This window comes from Gobio gobio, assembly GCF_949357685.1.
Source record: "Gobio gobio genome assembly, chromosome: 25".
NCBI classification, from domain to species: Eukaryota; Metazoa; Chordata; class Actinopteri; order Cypriniformes; family Gobionidae; genus Gobio; species Gobio gobio.
In genome coordinates, this window is record NC_137121.1 from 37,166,326 (window position 1) to 37,180,030 (window position 13,705).

At 44.5% G+C, this 13,705-nt stretch overlaps 2 protein-coding genes across 5 annotated transcripts in view; both read right to left on the minus strand.

The window, feature by feature from the left end:
* glg1a (golgi glycoprotein 1a) overlaps nucleotides 1-566 on the minus strand; it is a 56,748-nt gene extending 56,182 nt beyond the window's left edge. For all 3 annotated transcript variants that reach the window (XM_079809847.1, XM_079809848.1, XM_079809846.1), the window contains exon 1: nucleotides 232-566. In XM_079809847.1, the coding sequence (XP_079665973.1) occupies nucleotides 232-540 (309 nt within the window). In that variant the 5' untranslated portion in view covers nucleotides 541-566. The remainder of the gene's footprint in view (nucleotides 1-231) is intronic.
* A 991-nt stretch (nucleotides 567-1,557) lies between these two features.
* Nucleotides 1,558-13,705, minus strand: part of rfwd3 (ring finger and WD repeat domain 3) — a 42,661-nt gene continuing 30,513 nt past the window's right edge. For both annotated transcript variants that reach the window (XM_079809035.1, XM_079809034.1), the window contains exons 4-12: nucleotides 13,236-13,528; nucleotides 12,323-12,414; nucleotides 11,935-12,049; nucleotides 10,628-10,844; nucleotides 10,399-10,549; nucleotides 9,172-9,348; nucleotides 6,013-6,227; nucleotides 4,364-4,581; nucleotides 1,558-1,883 (exon numbers count right to left, since the gene is read on the minus strand). In XM_079809035.1, the coding sequence (XP_079665161.1) occupies nucleotides 1,740-1,883; nucleotides 4,364-4,581; nucleotides 6,013-6,227; nucleotides 9,172-9,348; nucleotides 10,399-10,549; nucleotides 10,628-10,844; nucleotides 11,935-12,049; nucleotides 12,323-12,414; nucleotides 13,236-13,528 (1,622 nt within the window). In that variant the 3' untranslated portion in view covers nucleotides 1,558-1,739. The remainder of the gene's footprint in view (nucleotides 1,884-4,363; nucleotides 4,582-6,012; nucleotides 6,228-9,171; nucleotides 9,349-10,398; nucleotides 10,550-10,627; nucleotides 10,845-11,934; nucleotides 12,050-12,322; nucleotides 12,415-13,235; nucleotides 13,529-13,705) is intronic.

Sequence of the window (13,705 nt, forward strand, 5' to 3'; positions counted from 1 at the left end):
CACGCATCAGGTTTATACATAATATTACTAAATAACTCACACATTCAGCCCTGCTTGCGTCAATATCTATATAATGTGAGTGATGTAGAAGTTATGAGTGTCGCAAACACGCTGCGGGTCCAGATGTGTTGTTATAATAACGCACTGTGGAGATTCTGATGGTCAGTCAGTTCTGCTCTATCTGAGGCTTAAATCACACACACACAACCGCCCTCGGCGGTGTTTTCTTACGTCTTTTCGGTCCTGCAGGCACTCCAGCACGGCCAGGTTGTTGTTCCAGGAGTGTTTGGGGCAGATCCGGCTCACGTCCTCCCGACAGGCCGCCTCCTCCGCGAGCTTCCAGCCGCCGCTGCGCCGAACCACCGAGGCCCCGTCCGGCGCCGCCGCCTTCCCGTCCACCGCCGCATTCTGGCCTCTTTCGCTATTATCTGCGGGATTATCGCCATCTACGACCGCTGATTTGGTTTCACGAGCGGAACAGATCGAGCCGGAGATGAATATCAACAGCAGCAGCCGCTGCACACGTCCACACGCCGCCATCTTCGCTGCGCGAAACTACGAATCCTACTACGGCGAAGAGGACGCTCATGAATATTAATCAGCACGCGCTGACGTCGCTGCGTGGGCTTCCTGATAGGCCCAGTCGTTTTAATTAATATTCATGAGCTAAATGACACGCCGTAGTAGGATTCGCCGAGTTGAAGTCAAACATTGGCCACGTAGACTAATGCTGCCTTCATTTGCTCTCGGAATGATCGTAAATACGAGTTTCCTAGGTAAACATTGCATATGAACGCCCTCACATTTTGAAACTTTAATGCAATGAGCTCGTAATCACGACTTCAGAAGTCGGAATGATCAAATTTCTCCATAGCACGTGAAGGCAGCATAAATACACTTGGATCATTAGATGAAAGATAAGAGAGGGAGATCAGAAAATGGGCGGGGCTTAGAGTCACGGTCTTGTCTTTAATTGGTCAGATACGAGGAGTGTATTTTAATATTTTAACTGTAGACCGTGTATTCTCAAACTATGCGTTTATTGATGGCATTATTCAGAAGTAAACCCGATCAGAATATGGTTTGGTCACCTGGTATGTGTTGTTGTTCAGGACGGGCCAATCACAATCGCTTCTGATCACTGGAAAAGGGTTATTTTATATAATTGCATCAGATTTCCATTTTGTGTCAGATAATATCTCTGGAAATAACATTTAAGTTACTATATTTAACATAAATGTATTGTCCAACAAAACCTAAAATGAATGTGGGGAGATTGCGCCCCCTGGAGGAGGACGCGTTTATGTGCATCTGGAGGATATTTCATTCCTAAAAAAACCTTTTCTGTTGATCTTTCTGATTTATGGAGTGATAAAAAGAGAAATCCAGAATCCCCTGTGTAAAAACCCTCACCTTTAATAATATTAATAAAATGAAGTGAGAATTGTCTTTATCCAAAGTTCATTTCTGTTCTGGAAGTGTATGCAAATCAGCGCATATTTAATTAGACACCTCATTTGTATTTTTAAAGTAACATTTCATAAAAACAGCCATGTTGCCTTAACTGAGACTCACTTTATTTCAGTAAAAAACTCAATTTTAACAGTGTTTCGAAGTGGTCACCCGAAGTGTGTAGGCATTTATTATCTTAATAAAGCAATACAAAAACACTTACATATATACAATGAAAACAGTGATCAATGCTCAGGTGGAGCTAAAGCAGCCCTGATGGAGGAGGTTCACTCCCACTTGTAGACCTTCAGCATCTTCTCGGTCAGGGAGGCCAGGAAGCTGCCCTGGTTGGCCTGGAAGGGGCAGATGTCCAGCACGGGCAGATCGGCGGGCATCTTCTGCAGCAGAGCCCCAGAGCCGGCATCCCAGACCTGAGGAACACACACACACACACACATCACTTCCTGTAGCGCGGTTCTGACATAGAGACAGAGCGTATTTAGGCCACGCCCACACCGGGGGGGGACAATCCGATGCTCTCCATTGACTTTGCATTGTGTGAAGCTGCATCCTTGTTTTCGGACTTCTAAAAAACATCTAAAAGCTGATGTGTGACACAGTGGACAGCAAACAAGCTAAAAAACACAGAAATACGTTTTTATAAGCTGTCGACCCCAAAAAAAACGAGAGTTTAAGGAGACAACAGTGGATAAAGGCAGTAAAACGTGACGCTTCAGCTGATGAATGGGTACATTTTGGGATCCTGACACTCAGTGTGTCTCAGTGTGTGTATGTGTGCAGTAAATATGTTGTCACTGTTAAGTCAAATATCCAAATGTAGGTTTATATATGATATTTCCTGTCTCTGATGACGTTCTCCTCTAGTGTGTGCACTTCTCAGTGTAAAATAACGCGTCTCAATGGCCTGTATCCACTTTTTTGTCCTTAAACGCTCGTTTTTTGGGTCAATAGCTTATAAAAACGTCTGGGTTTTTGGTTGTGGGTTTTGTTTAGCTTGTTTGATGTACACTTTGTCACATATCAGCTTTTAGACATTGTTCTGTTTTTTTATTATAAGTCCGAAATGACAATGAGGCGCTTCACACAATGCAAAGGTCAATGGAGAGCGTTGGATTGTTTCCCCCCCGGTGGGCGTGGCCTTCAGATTATGACGCGTGTCGCTCTGTCTCTATTGGAGAATCAACAAGCGGACAGTCATCCGGAGCAACACACACTTCTGCTCTTCTATAAGGGGTGAAGGAGGAGTAGTGTTCACACTGAACATTACAGCAAGATGTAGAGGAGGGGGAGGAGCTACCAGACGCAGATGCTGAAACACCAAATAACCATGTGGAGATCATACACTACACACTCGAGCAGTGGATAGAGCGTCATTTGGGACACAGCGATCAACTCACAGTTCTGACTTCTCTCACAATTATCCGCTTTCATCGCACTCTTTCTGACTCTTTACTAGGGCTGCAAATAACAATTATTTTAATAATAGATTAATCTGTCGATTATTTTCTCGATGAATTGGATATTTAAAAAAAACATTAATTTCCAATCCTTTATTTATCAATTCAAGAAAAGAATTGACAGTGCAAATTCAGTGCAAAAAAATCTTCAGAAAGTGCACAGGTTGCTACAATAAAATCAACGAAATTAACATAGCAACAGATTGAAAAATGAATGGGCCAAAAAAGGCAAGTGAATAAAAGCATATCTTAAGTCTTGCGAACTATACCACCCCTGCTTTACTGCTGTTATTAACAAGCTAACGCTAACCTGTCATGCTTGTCAAGCTGGATAACGAGTAAACACCAGAAGAGCCACTGGAGGGACGGCACGCTCCTCACTTCCAAACCGAACAAAACTGGGATTTGGTTCTCTCATTCTCATTCATTTTTCCCTCGCGACTCCGACCGACACTTTCCCTCGCGACTCCGACCGACACTTTCCCTCGCGACTCCGACCGACACTTTCCCTCCTCGCGACTCCGACCGACACTTTCCCTCCTCGCGACTCCGACCGACACTTTCCCTCCTCGCGACTCCGACCGACACTTTCCCTCCTCGCGACTCCGACCGACACTTTCCCTCCTCGCGACTCCGACCGACACTTTCCCTCCTCGCGACTCCGACCGACACTTTCCCTCCTCGCGACTCCGACCGACACTTTCCCTCCTCGCGACTCCGACCGACACTTTCCCTCCTCGCGACTCCGACCGACACTTTCCCTCCTCGCGACTCCGACCGTCACTTTCCCTCGCGACTCCGACCGACACTTTCCCTCGCGACTCCGACCGACACTTTCCCTCGCAACTCCCGACACTTTCCCTCGCAACTCCCGACACTTTCCCTCGCAACTCCGACACTTTCCCTCGCAACTCCGACACTTTCCCTCGCAACTCCGACACTTTCCCTCGCAACTCCGACACTTTCCCTCGCAACTCCGACACTTTCCCTCGCAACTCCGACACTTTCCCTCGCAACTCCGACACTTTCCCTCGCAACTCCGACACTTTCCCTCGCAACTCCGACACTTTCCCTCGCAACTCCGACACTTTCCCTCGCGACTCCGACACTTTCCCTCGCGACTCCGACACTTTCCCTCGCGACTCCGACACTTTCCCTCGCGACTCCGACACTTTCCCTCGCGACTCCGACACTTTCTCTCGCAACTCCGACACTTTCTCTCGCAACTCCGACACTTTCTCTCGCAACTCCGACACTTTCTCTCGCAACTCCGACACTTTCCCTCGCAACTCCGACACTTTCCCTCGCAACTCGCAAGATATAAACGAGCAACTCTGAAAAAAGTAAGCGTGAGATAAAGCGGCAGTTCCCCTATATGTTGTATCCTGTGGTGGAGAGCGGCCTCCACTCAGCGAGAGAATCCTCCTCCTCACCATGGTGGAGTTGCTGGCCTCGTCTCCCGCGCACACGAGCCGCGCTCCCTCTCCGGCCGGGCTCCGGAACACTCTGTTCTTGGTGAGCAGTTTGCAGGAGGCTCCAGCGCTGAAGGTCTGGATGGGTGAGCAGGAGCAGATGGGCGCGGGGCCGCCGTCTGTCTGAGGGGTCCGGCTCAGCTCCATCAGAACACAGCGCAGAGACGGGTGAGTGCGCCCTGGGCCCCACAGGTCCACAAATCAAAGGGTTGAACAACATTAATACTGATATTAGATCATAGGAGCGATTCTCTTTTACATCACAGGTTAAACATCTCTATGCAGTCCCTCCAGAAAAACGCCATTATGCGATCACATGATTTAATGCATAATCAGCCAAAGTCCGCATATTTATGCGGGGGCCGCATTTTTTCAAATACGCCGCACTTTCGCAGCGTAAATTGCCTATTTCCGCGTGCAAAATATGCGTGGCTAGCATGATTTCATAATCCCCGCATTTTCATTGCAAAAAAGTCATATATATTAGCAGAAAGTTGAAAGCACATGACACACGCGTGTCCCCTCGTCTTCATCATGTGGGCGGCATCTGGACATTGATTGGTTTGTAAACGGACGAGCGTCTGACGTCAGTATCTTTGACAAGAGTGAGTGAACGGACACATATCGCTGCCACTAGTGAACAGTGCACATTACTTGACTATTTTGTATTCGTTATGTTTAAAAGTGGACATTTCAAGCTTTATATACACATATATCTCATGTTTGTGAGACGAGTATCTGCTGAGTTTCGGTTTATTTGAGACGCGCTCCAGTTCATGTGTATGTGATCGCTCCCGCGATTATTGACTATTTGCTTCTTATTTATTAAATCCAGGCAATTATCAGATTAAACGTTGATTAAAATTAAGATACAATTTACACAAAACGTAATTCACATCAAAGAAAGGCTTTCTACGCAAAATCATACAAAATGTCGTTCAAAATAATTTCTGAGCTTCTGTCTTCTGACATATTGCGCATCTTTTCACTTTTCATAATCAATGTAGCCTAGATTGAATTTTAAAATAACATTATAATATTTAAACATAAACAGGAACGTCCTGTAAATGCTCTGAAAGTACGAACCATACAGAAAATGCTTTCACACTAGAAACGAACCGAACCCTTGTTCAGTTTGATCCAGACCTCTTTTCGTCGGACCGAAATGAAATTTCGTCTGTTTGGTCCGGCCCGTGGTCAGGGGAGGTTTCACATCTGTAATTTTGATTCGGACCAAACTGAAAAGTCAGAAAATCCGGACCAAACAAGGTAGGTGTGAAAACGCCCTAAGAAAACGTGCCGCATAATCAAGGATTTTTGCACGCAACAATCACAAAAAAAGCCGCATTATTCTGGAAGGACTGTCTATGGCAGGGGTCTCAGAACCCGCTCCTGGAGGGCCGCTGTCCTGCAGAGTCTAGCTCCAACCCCAATTAAACACCTGAACCAGCTAATCAGTGTCTAACTAGGAGCGGGTAAGCCCTTGATCAGCTGGTTCAGGTGTGTTTATCTGCGGTTGGAGCGAAGCTCTGCAGGACAGTGGCCCTCCAGGACCGGGTTTGGAGACCCCTGGTCTATGGGTCTGGCAGGCATTAGAGGCGGGTCTGGACCTGGTCTGTATGTGACGAGGCAGTGGCGGCTCTCCGGCTCCACCTGTATGTCGGTGCAGTTGCCCGACTCCAGAGGCAGAATGTGGGGTGTGTATGTGGTTCCCTCGGTGTGCTCCCAGAAGCATCCGCCCTCCAGCGTGCCGGCGATCAGGCCTCCGCAGGGGAAGGAGCTGGAGGCGGAGCGAGGGATGTAGGACAGGGACACCACCGGACAGCTGCAATGACCAAAGACACAAGAACATCAGCACATCCTCCAGTGCTGCACAGGACCCAGGGTTCCCACGCTCTCATGCACACCAGATTCAAGGACTTTTTAAAGCACCTTTTATTTTAAATCAAGCACAATAAATAAGATAAAGGTGTGTGTGTTACTGCCAATATATCAAACACCTACTGTACCTGTGTCCATCATTACTGCAGTAACGCTAAAGCTTATACGGACAACTAAATACAGTTCTAGGGGCATGTGACTTTTAAAAATCTAATGAGGAGAAAGGCTGGTGGAGTGGACAAGAGAGGGAGCGGGTTTTAAAGAGAGCTGCAGTTTAACATTTAACAATTCCTGCTTTTAGCATTTATTTCACTAGTTTTAGTTTTCTTTTTTATAAATCATTACTTCATTAAAACATCAAAATATAGAGATAATATTGTATACATTAATTTTCCAAATATGGACAAGTTATTTGTTAGGCATTAAAAATATGCAAAATTATTTATTAATCACCTGTACATCTTTTTAAAAATCTATTTGAAGGCTTTTAAGACCTGCACAGGGAGAGATCAGTGTTTGTGGAAACATCCTCAACCATAAAATGACTGTAAAAATGACTTACTTTATATTAATACTAATACAACTTTATATTTATATTAATATATTAATACAACTTAATATTCTAGATATGTTACAAAAGCACATTAGCTTCTCATTGATCCACCAGTTAACATTTACAACTCTCTGTAAGCTGTGTAAAAATATGGGTTAATATGCATTAGTCTGAACAAACCAACTGGCGCTGAAAATGCAATTTCACTCTTTGACAGTAGATGGCGCTTATGGAACAGCAGAAATATATTATTTTCCCCTGTAACCTCTGTAAACAAAGGAGCGCTGCGCTGATAAACACCACTTTATTAAGCGTTATATGTTGGAACTTTGATAAACCAATTTTTATGTAGATCAAAACTGAGCCAAGCATCACTGAATTTGCACTTCCCCGGCACTGAGCTAGTTAAAAAGCTCCACGCTTTGTGCTCATTATGAAGAGCTGACTGCATCTGATCACAGTCCATTTTTTCAAGTTTTTCCCACTTTTTTCTGGCTTTGGCAGCACATAAAGGACAATTTTTGTAATAGCACACGCTACTCTAACAAAATGTAGTTCACTCTTAAAGGGTTAGTTCACCCAAAAATGTAAATTGTGTCATTAATGACTGAGCCTCATGTGGTTGGACACCCGTCAGACCTCCGTTCATCTTCAGACACAAATGAAGATATTTTAGTGTAAATCTGATGCTCTGAAAGGCCTCCATTGGCTCAATGCACTTTACACTCTCAAGACCCTTAAAAGACACTAAAGACTAAAGTTACAAAGTCCATCTCACTACAGCGGCTCTACAATAACTTTATGAAGACGAGAATAGTTTTTGTGCGCAAAAAAACCTAAATAACGACTTATATAGTGATGACGATTTCAAAACACGGCCTCATGAAGCTTCGAAGCGTTATGAATCAGTGAGTCGATTCAGCAGTTTGAAGAGTTATGAATCAGTGAGTCGATTCAGCGGTTTGAATTGCCAAATTTCAGCAGTTTGGCGGTTTGACACGCGATCCGAATCATGATTCGACTCACTGATTCATAACGCTCTGAACCGCTGAATCGACTCACTGATTCATAACGCTCTGAACCACTGAATCGACTCACTGAGTCAGGTGTGCATTATCATTCTAATAATTGAACGGCCCGAAGTCAATTACTCCGCTTATGCTACGGTTACCACACCTCAAGACATCGATCCGATTATATATTTAATGGGATTTGTCCGGTTTTTGTACTTAAATCGCTATTGTGAGTAGGACTATTTCTTCCGCGTCTCATCCAACAGCTCTTTTGCTAGTTCCAAAACGTCATTTTAAAGCTGTTAACGAAGGCTTGAGCCGTTGATAGCATTCTTCTGCAGTTATTAATAAAGTTATTAGAAAGAGAATGAGAGCAACAGAGAGAGAGAGAAAGAGAGAGAGCGCTTGTGTAAATTAGGCTACCTCTGTGCGTCTCTAAACAGCTGTTATTACCTCGCTAGTGAAAAAATGTCACGTGTAGCCTTTAAGTGTCTCCACTATATGGGCGAACTGATCAAATCGTCAGGGCAGCGCTGACAGCTTTCTGTGCAAACTGTAGTGCGTGTGCGAGCACGTGTGATTTCAGTAATGAGACAGAAAAGCTTCCCTTTGATGTTTTTCATCTGGACTGTCTAATACTGCTGCCGCCCAGTTGTTGAACGTGTTATATTCACTGTAAATATTAAGATTTACTTTAGGAAAATCGTCTGTCATATTGTTGTTTTTTAGTCCTGTAATTTCCGTTATTACAGTTAACTATGCGCAGTGATATGGAACTGTAATGCGGTCAAGAGCTGCCTGGAACTACGTTCACTGTGCATCTCCCAGAAAATAATTGCACACCTCAGAACGTTCATCAGCCAATCAGATTCAAGCATTCAACGGCCCCGTAGTATATAAGTCGTTATTTAGGGTTTTTTTGCGCACAAAAACTATTCTCGTCTTCATAAAGTTATTGTAGAGCCGCTGTAGTGAGATGGACTTTGTAACTTTAGTCTTTAGTGTCTTTTAAGGGTCTTGAGAGTGTAAAGTTGAGCCAATGGAGGCCTTTCAGAACATCAGATTTACACTAAAATATCTTCATTTGTGTCTGAAGATGAACAGAGGTCTGACGGGTGTCCAACCACATGAGGGTCAGTCATTAATGACACAATTTACATTTTTGGGTGAACTAACCCTTTAATTCAAGCACTTTCAAGGACCTATGTTTGTTTTCAAGTACTTTCCAGGCCTTGAATCCATGTGTCTGAAATTCAAGAACTTTCAAGAACTTTCAAGAAGCGTGGGACCCCTGAGGAGCCTCGGGCCCTCGATCAGCTGACCTGGAGCGCAGCGGGGCCAGCTCCTGCACGTGTGTGCTGGTGTCCCGCGTGTCGTACACCACCACGGAGCCGTTGCTCAGGCCGGCGTAGATGTAGTTGTTGTTGTCGTGGCACCAGCAGCAGCTCCACACAGGTCTGCCCGTGTTGTAGGCCTGCACCACTGTGTTCGTCATCAAGCTGAGAGGAAACATCCGCAGAGAACATGTTAGAGTGATTTCAGACAGGATCCATCTCATGGCGATTCATGTCACAGCACAGCCAGGCTCATTTCCCCATTTTGAAGATTAACCTTACAAGCTAACAACAGAAAAAACAATGACAGACCAGGCCACAGTAGAGGGGGGTGATGGGTCAATGATTCAATGACTCACTCATAAAGACTTCACTCGTTTCATTACTGGATGAATCAGTGTTCTGAATGAATCTCTTGAGTGAATGATTCAATGACTCCCTCAAAGGCTTCACTCGTTTCATTACTGGATGAATCAGTGTTTTTGAATGAATCTCTTGAGTGAATGATTCAATAACTCACTCATAAAGACTTCACTTGTTTCATTACTGGATGAATCAGTGTTTTTGAACAAATCTCTTGAGTGAATGATTCACTGACTCACTCAAAGGCTTCACTTGTTTTATTACTGGATGAATCAGTGTTTTTGAACAAATCTCTTGAGTGAATGATTCAATGACTCACTCATAAAGACTTCACTTGTGTCATTACTGGATGAATCAGTGTTTTTGAACAAATCTCTTGAGTGAATGATTCAATGACTCACTCATAAAGACTTCACTTGTGTCATTACTGGATGAATCTGTTTTTGAACAAATCTCTGGAGGGAATGATTCAATGACTCACTCATGAAGACTTTACTCGTTTCATTACTGGATGAATCATTGTTTTTGAACGAATCTCTTGAATGAATGATTCAATGACTCACTCATAAAGACTTCACTTGTTTCATTACTGGATGAATCAGTGTTTTAGAACAAATCTCTTGAGTGAATGATTCACTGACTCACTCAGAGGCTTCACTTGTTTCATTGCTGTGCTGTGATAATCTGAAGTGGTTTCATATCTATACATGACATCGACTCTCTCTGGATCAGATCTGAATGTTTGCTTTTTTGTTTAAAACAAAGCATTTTATTGTAGAGTCTGTTACTCAGAGCACTTGTCGATCGCACACACTCTGTATCAGAACATGCATGCTGGAGTGGTTGTCTGACCTGGTGAGCTTGATGGTGCTGTCGAAGGCCGCTGAGAGCAGTAAGCTGTCCTGCTGTTGGCTGAAGGCCAGGCCGCGGATCTGCTTGGTGTGGATGGGGATGTACTGACTGGGCTTGAGAGTCGCAGTGCTGATCATCTTCACACCGAAGCCTGAGGGAGCGACAGTCAGTCACGCTCACACAAAAAAAGCAGAACAAACGGGGCGTGCGTCAGGGCTCAGACCCGCACCTGGCAGCAGGGTGGCGTGAGTGGAGGGCTGGGACGCCAGCAGACACCCGAGGGGCTCGCAGTAGGACAGAACCCGGCTGTTCCCCGTCTGAGACACCAGCAGAGCCTTCGAGAAGACGTAATGGCCCGCACTGGGCGGCTCCTGCCTCTGGGAGGAGGAGAGAGACGAGCCCTGAGACGAGCCGAAAGACGCCTGAGCTTTCCACCTCCTCAGCTCCTGCGGAGAGCAAACAGAGCTCAGTTGCATAAAGCACCTTCAGTTTTTCCCTCGAGTATGAGACTTAAAGGATTAGATCACTTTTAAATAAACTTTTGCTGATAATTTACTCTCCCCCTTGTCATCCAAGACGTCCATGTCTTTCTTTCTGCAGTCGAAAAGAAATGAAGGTTTTGGATGAAAACAGTCCAGGGTTTTTCTCCATATAATGGACTTCAATGGGCTCCAAACGGTTCAAATGACAGTTTCAGTGCAGCTTCAAAGGGCTTTAAACGACACCAGATGATGAATAAGGGTCTGATCTAGACAAACCATCAGCTTCTGAGAGAAACCCAGCAGTATTTATGCTATTATTTTACCTCTTATCAGACGAGCGTGATCATCTCTGAGCACAGCCATAACTTCCGACAAGTGAGGTCAAATTAGATCGTGGTCATAGATGTATCGATAGTAGATGCCTCATTCTACTGATCCGTCCAGTCGCTAATGAGGCATCTATGTATACATCTATATTTTGACCTCACTTACCGGAAGTTATGGCGGAGCTCAGAGATGATCACGTTCGTCTGATAAGAGGTAAAATAATAGCATAAATACTGCTGGGTTTCTCTCAGAAGCTGATGGTTTGTCTAGATAAGACCCTTATTCATCATCTGGTATCGTTTAAAGTCCTTTGAAGCTGCACTGAAACTGTCATTTGGACCTTGAACCGTTTGGAGCCCATTGAAGTCCATTATATGGAGAAAAACCCTGGACTGTTTTCATCAAAAAGCTTAATTTCTTTTCGACTGCAGAAAGAAAGACATGGACATCTTGGATGACATGGAGGTGAGGAAATTATCAGAAAAAGTTTATCTAAAAGTGAACTAATCCTTTAAGGGATTTTTTCTGCAACACCCTTAGGTTTTAGGGGAACAATAGGGCGAACCTAAGGAAAATGACACTTAAGGTGCTTTATGCAACCGGGCACAGGACTGCAGTGATCATAATAAGGGCTTCTCTCTTTTACTGAAGGACGGGATCATCTCATGTGTGGGTCTCCAGATAACTAACCTCAACACACAGGAAGGGTTAGGGTTAGGATACACACCTCGACCTCTCTGCGCAGTCGCATGTTTTCATCGGCCACGAGCTGTAGCTGTTGCCGGCACTGAGCCACCTCCAGCTGCTCCATCCGCCGCGAGCCCTGCTCCAGCTCCAGACGGCTGCACACAAACACCACCCATCAGCACATTCAGGACACCACCAACACTGAAGGTCATGATACATGGGGCAACTTTTTTGAGCAATGTTGCTGGGCAATGTTACAAAGCAATGTTGCTTGGCCACTTTCCCATTGGGAATGGCCAACAAATTCCTATCTGGATACTTCAGATCAGTCATGGGGCCTGTGTCTTACCTGGTTGCCCATTGCCCAGTAACATTGCTCAAAAGTGTCCGTGTGCATCATCAGCATTAGAGAGGCGAGAGGAACGCACCTCTTCAGCCGCACCTCCTCCGTGTTGTCCAGCGCTTTCAGCCTCCGCGCGTACAGGAAGATGATGTGACCTCGCTTGGCTGGTTTATTACACTGAGACGACACAACAGTGGCAGATTTCATCACACATATATTCTCAAGGGGAATTCTGGAGGCTTTTTATGCCATGTGTATAGAAATATATCAAAATGACTTATACATTTTTAAAAAAAATATATTTAAACATTAAAATGTTTTAACTAGGGCTGTCAAAAGATTAATCGCGATTAATCGCATCCAAAATAAAAGTTTGTGTTTACATAATATATGTGTGTGTACTCTGTTAATTATTATTTATATACAAATACACACACATTCATGTATATATTTAAGAAATATTTGCATGTATATACATTTATATAATCTATAATATATATAAATATAAATGTTTTATATATAAAAATAATATTTTTTTCTTAAATATATACATGCATATATACATATACAATATATACATGCTTGTGTGTGTGTATTAACAGAGTACACACACATATATTATATAGAGTTTGTCTGTTTTGCACTCTTGATGTTTTAGAGATCTTCACTGTTGTCCTTTTTTTCTGCATTCTGGCTGATTTGTAGATTGTATGCTCAAAAAAACTATTTTTTCATATTTTTGCCAATTTCCCATTCATTTCCTATGGGGGTCATTTTTGACCTGAAGGTCCTGAGTGTGACTATTTCTTTTTACGACCACTTAGACTTTTCAAATCCTGTCCCCAATTTTTTTGGTACCAAGTACCAATAAAGTCACCAAGTTTCGGACCAAAGTTTCCGATGAAGCTACGATTTTTTTTTTTTTAATTATAAAACGCTTCGGGTCATTTTTGAGCTGAAGAACCCCAGAGGGTTAAAGCTCGTGGAGTGAGACCCACCTGTGGACATTTATTCCCTCCGCCCGTCAGCCAGCGGGAGATGCAGATGTAGCCGAACAGGTGCCCGCAGCGCAGCGCAGCCAATCGGTGATCGCCGGCCGTGGTCCAGGGCTCGAAACAGATGGAGCAGGTCTCGCCCTCCCCATCCTCCGGTTCCGCCACTCCAGCCGGATCCTCCGCCTGAGGAGAGCCCACACACACCGCATTCACTGAGCCGGAGGACGTCTGAGCGCTCAGGACAATCCTCACCTCCGGCTCTGGCCTCGGCTCTTCTGCGCTCGGCCCCTCAGCCTCTGGAGGAACACACAAAACATCACGTCAACAATCATCACAACGGACGTTTAAACATGTGGGTCTTTACAGGAACACGCCAGTATTTGTGAAAACAGGCTCATTCTCCGTCTCCTCTAGAGTTGAACAGTTGAGTTTGACCATTTTCTAATCCTTTCAGCCGATCTCTGGGTCTGGCG